Source organism: Solanum tuberosum, unplaced genomic scaffold (genome assembly GCF_000226075.1).
Source record: "Solanum tuberosum cultivar DM 1-3 516 R44 unplaced genomic scaffold, SolTub_3.0 scf00453, whole genome shotgun sequence".
Taxonomy (NCBI): Eukaryota; Viridiplantae; Streptophyta; class Magnoliopsida; order Solanales; family Solanaceae; genus Solanum; species Solanum tuberosum.
In genome coordinates this window covers 1-3,394 of record NW_006239393.1, presented here as the reverse complement: position 1 = coordinate 3,394, position 3,394 = coordinate 1, and the positions used below count along the sequence as shown (strand labels likewise).

Genomic DNA, 3,394 nt, shown 5'->3' with positions numbered 1-3,394 from the left:
CGAGCGACGACGACGGCGCGAGGGGGCACCTTCTTCTTAACCCTTTAAGAACTAAAGGAAGTGCTTCCTAATATAAGGACAACAATTTCCTCTCTTCTACCAATATGGTAAAAATGACTATTCATTTGCACTTTTGCAATGACTTTTCATTTTCCCTCCAAAATTGGTTCCCCCATTTTCATTGGTTCTTCCACTTTCCATTTTCTCTTTTTTTTTCTCATTCACACCTTGCTAAACCCAACATGAACATATATCATCATCTATGATTCCCCATTTGCTCAGTCTGTCTTTAGTGTATAGCCTCCTATGTATAGCCACATATAAAGCAAATATCCATTTAGGACTGCCAAGATTGTTGCAAGTTAATCTTCTCTAAGGAACCTTACTATATTCTCCTTTTAGCTTCTGATACATTCCTTTGACATTGAATTTTGTTTCCTCCATGATCTCATTTACCTGCAAACCCCTCTCTTCTAGCCATTGTCCTGCTGTAAGGATTTTCTTCACAACCCATGATGCTTGCTTGATTTCCACCTCCCATGGTTTCCTACCCTTTAGATAGAAGGTATGAACCCACACAATCCATAGTTTATCCTTTTTGTTGCATAGGTTCCACAAATGTTTTAAAATGGCTGCTTTGTTCCACACATAAATATCAGTAATATTAAGACCTCCATCAACCTTTGGCTTGCATAGTGTTTCCCAGACTATGAGTGATTTCCCTTTACTTTGTGATTCTCCATTCCAAAGAAAACTTTTGCACATGGATTCTACTTAAGCTAAAATAAGATGAAATTTTATTTTTAAGAATGAATAACTAATTAAATATTGCAAAGAAAATGTCAAAAAACAAAAAAACTAAATAAGGTGGAGGGTATTATTGTAAATAAACAACTTATTCTTAGAAATTATGCAATGAATATATAAGTTTGCATATGACAAACCAAACAAACAATAAAAACTAATCTCAGCATAACTAATTCCATCATAACTTATCCCAACATAACTTGTATTCAAATTAGGGTATCTTTTTTTTGTTCCATCGAGAGGGAATGACTAGCTTTTGACAATGTTTTTGAGGTCGTCAAACAATGTAAAGAAAAGTTTAGCCAAGTTTCACTCACTATTCTGATGGACATTAAGTTGTTCTTCGTCTTTCATTATGGATCAACACATTTTTGATATAATAATTAGTTGATAAAATCACGTTGAACTCAAGATAGATAGATCATGACACCCCTTTATGCTTGTTTATAAGTTTTCATGTGAAAATTCTGCAGGTGCACGTGAAATAAGTTAAGCATAAAAATAAAGAATTAATTAATTTTTTGGAAAAGGGTCAAAATTGCCCCTGAACTATGCGAAATAGACCACTTATACCCTTCGTTACATTTTGGGATCAAAAATGCCCCTGCCGTTATCCTAAGAGACCACAAATACCCTCAAGAGTTAACACCCCAAATTTTTAGTGACATGGCAAGCCACGTGGGACTAATCCTTCCACCTAATCGTTGCCAACTAGGATTCACTACAAAAGAACTAGACCTTTAGCAGCGACAACAGTCGCCACAAAATCCTAGAAAGTCGTCACTACTCCAATTCAAGAATTTCAGTAAGCACACCATAGTAGTCATTCTCATCTGCACTATAATTCGTTCCTTTTATGCAAACTCCACTGTTATTAGATGCTCTAGACAAACTGCGTCCTTTAGTGTGAAATTTAAAGCCGTTGACATTATAACCAGTGTATGGCTTCGCTGTCGACATGGACCTTCTGCAAGCGCCTTGATGAACTGATTATCTATGTGGACTCGGGCCTATCAAATTAAAAAATATTAGAGTTTCTTATAAGTAAAGTAAGTACAGATGAAAAGATATTGTACAACTGCTCACATATCTTGTGAACCATGATGCAAATTCTTCATCAAGTTTTCTGTCCACTTCCTGCTCCGTAATTTGTGGAAACATTTGATGAAGAGAGTCAATAAAATTCCTTTGGATCACATAAAAGAAAAAGAATATGTAAGATTTTTTCTGATAATTTTAGTGTATAAATGAAAGCAAAAGTTTGAAATCTTACTCCACATATGGCTGCACTTCTCTACAATTTAGTAAAATATAAATATGAGCTGCTTTAAGTTCTTCTTCAGTAAGATATCTACGATTTAGTTCCCCAAATCCCCGACCTGGATAGGTGAATATAGAAAGATTATCATCGTATCCATCTTGTTCATCCATACCACCATCGTCATTCTGTGGCACTTTTCTATGCCTTGTGTAAACATGAGGCTCGAAGTAGTGTGAACAAAATGATGAAGCTTCCTCAACTATATGTGCGTTGCATATGCATCCTTCGACATGTGCCTTATTTCGAACATTATATTTATATTTTCGGAGATTTCTGAAAATAGCACAAAAGCTCAAGGCATTAGTCACTCATAATGATGAAAACAAAGTACTTAAATAGTCAAGTCTATTTTGGTGGTTAGGGACAGATGAAAGAAATTGCATATTAAGGGTGTTGTACTATGAAATAGGTGACTTACCATTTAAATACTTATGAGTTCTTCTTTCTATTGAAAGGATGACAATTTTGCAAAGCAAACCTTTAGTCGATAAAATTATAATAAAAGATCACTAACTGGATAGCTAGAGAATTATCATATGTTGGGAGGCTTACAGCTAATTAGAGCAGTAATTTTTTGCATCCAAGCATTCATGTTACATCTGTTTTTGTAACCAGAGAAATTGTATATTAAGGGTTTTGCATCCAAGCATACATGTTACATCTGTTTTTGCAACCACAAAAGGTTATTAAACTCATCGAAACTGCGTGTAGGAAATATTTATGAACAGGGGAAACCAATATTACTAAAAGGAAACTTGTAGTCTGGGACAAGGTGACTCTTCCTAAAGGTTCAAGAGGCTTGAATAATTATTTAAAGACCTGGAATCAAGCTGCAACATGCAAACTGTTGTTGTTGTTGAGTCAGAACAAGGAAAAACTATGGATTAATTGGGTCCATAGACACTATATAAATGACAGGAGACTACCAGATCACATAGAGTTTCCCGATATGCTTCTTGGATGATAAGAAAGATGTTTCATATGTGAAAATTCTGGCAGATTATCAATTTATATATACAAACAGATCATAAGGGGGGAGTATAAAATATCATATACTTTAAACTTTAAGAGGTTTTTTGCAAAAGAAGTTCCTTATAAAAATCTTGTATGTCATAATATTTCATGTTGTCAAGACTGACCTATGCAACTAGTTAAGAAGAAGCAAGAGGTTATCTGAGCTTTCAAGTTCTCTTTAATTAGATTATAACTTTATATTAGAGATAGTGATTAGGTTGTTGGTTGGCTCCTCCCTAAGCTTTTTATTGT

At 34.6% G+C, this 3,394-nt stretch overlaps 1 protein-coding gene across 1 annotated transcript; it reads right to left on the bottom strand.

Annotated features, from left to right (window-relative positions):
• Positions 1-1,597: 1,597 nt before the first annotated feature.
• Positions 1,598-2,429, bottom strand: LOC102588546 (uncharacterized). The gene is made up of 3 exons (XM_015303734.1): positions 2,081-2,429; positions 1,894-1,993; positions 1,598-1,817 (listed from the first exon to the last, which is right to left on the bottom strand). The coding sequence occupies exons 1-3, from the start codon at positions 2,236-2,238 to the stop codon at positions 1,662-1,664; spliced, it is 414 nt and encodes a 137-aa protein (XP_015159220.1). The 5' UTR covers positions 2,239-2,429; the 3' UTR covers positions 1,598-1,661.
• Positions 2,430-3,394: the final 965 nt, after the last annotated feature.

Excerpts from the sequence above, each read along its gene's own strand:
- LOC102588546 (XM_015303734.1), bottom strand. The coding sequence starts at position 2,238 with ATGGATGAACAAGATGGATACGATGATAATCTTTCTATATTCACCTAT. Across the intron at positions 1,994-2,080 it reads GAAGTGCAGCCATATGTGGA|GAATTTTATTGACTCTCTTC; the intron begins GTAAGATTTCAA and ends TGTGATCCAAAG. Across the intron at positions 1,818-1,893 it reads CATCATGGTTCACAAGATAT|GCCCGAGTCCACATAGATAA; the intron begins GTGAGCAGTTGT and ends TTAATTTGATAG.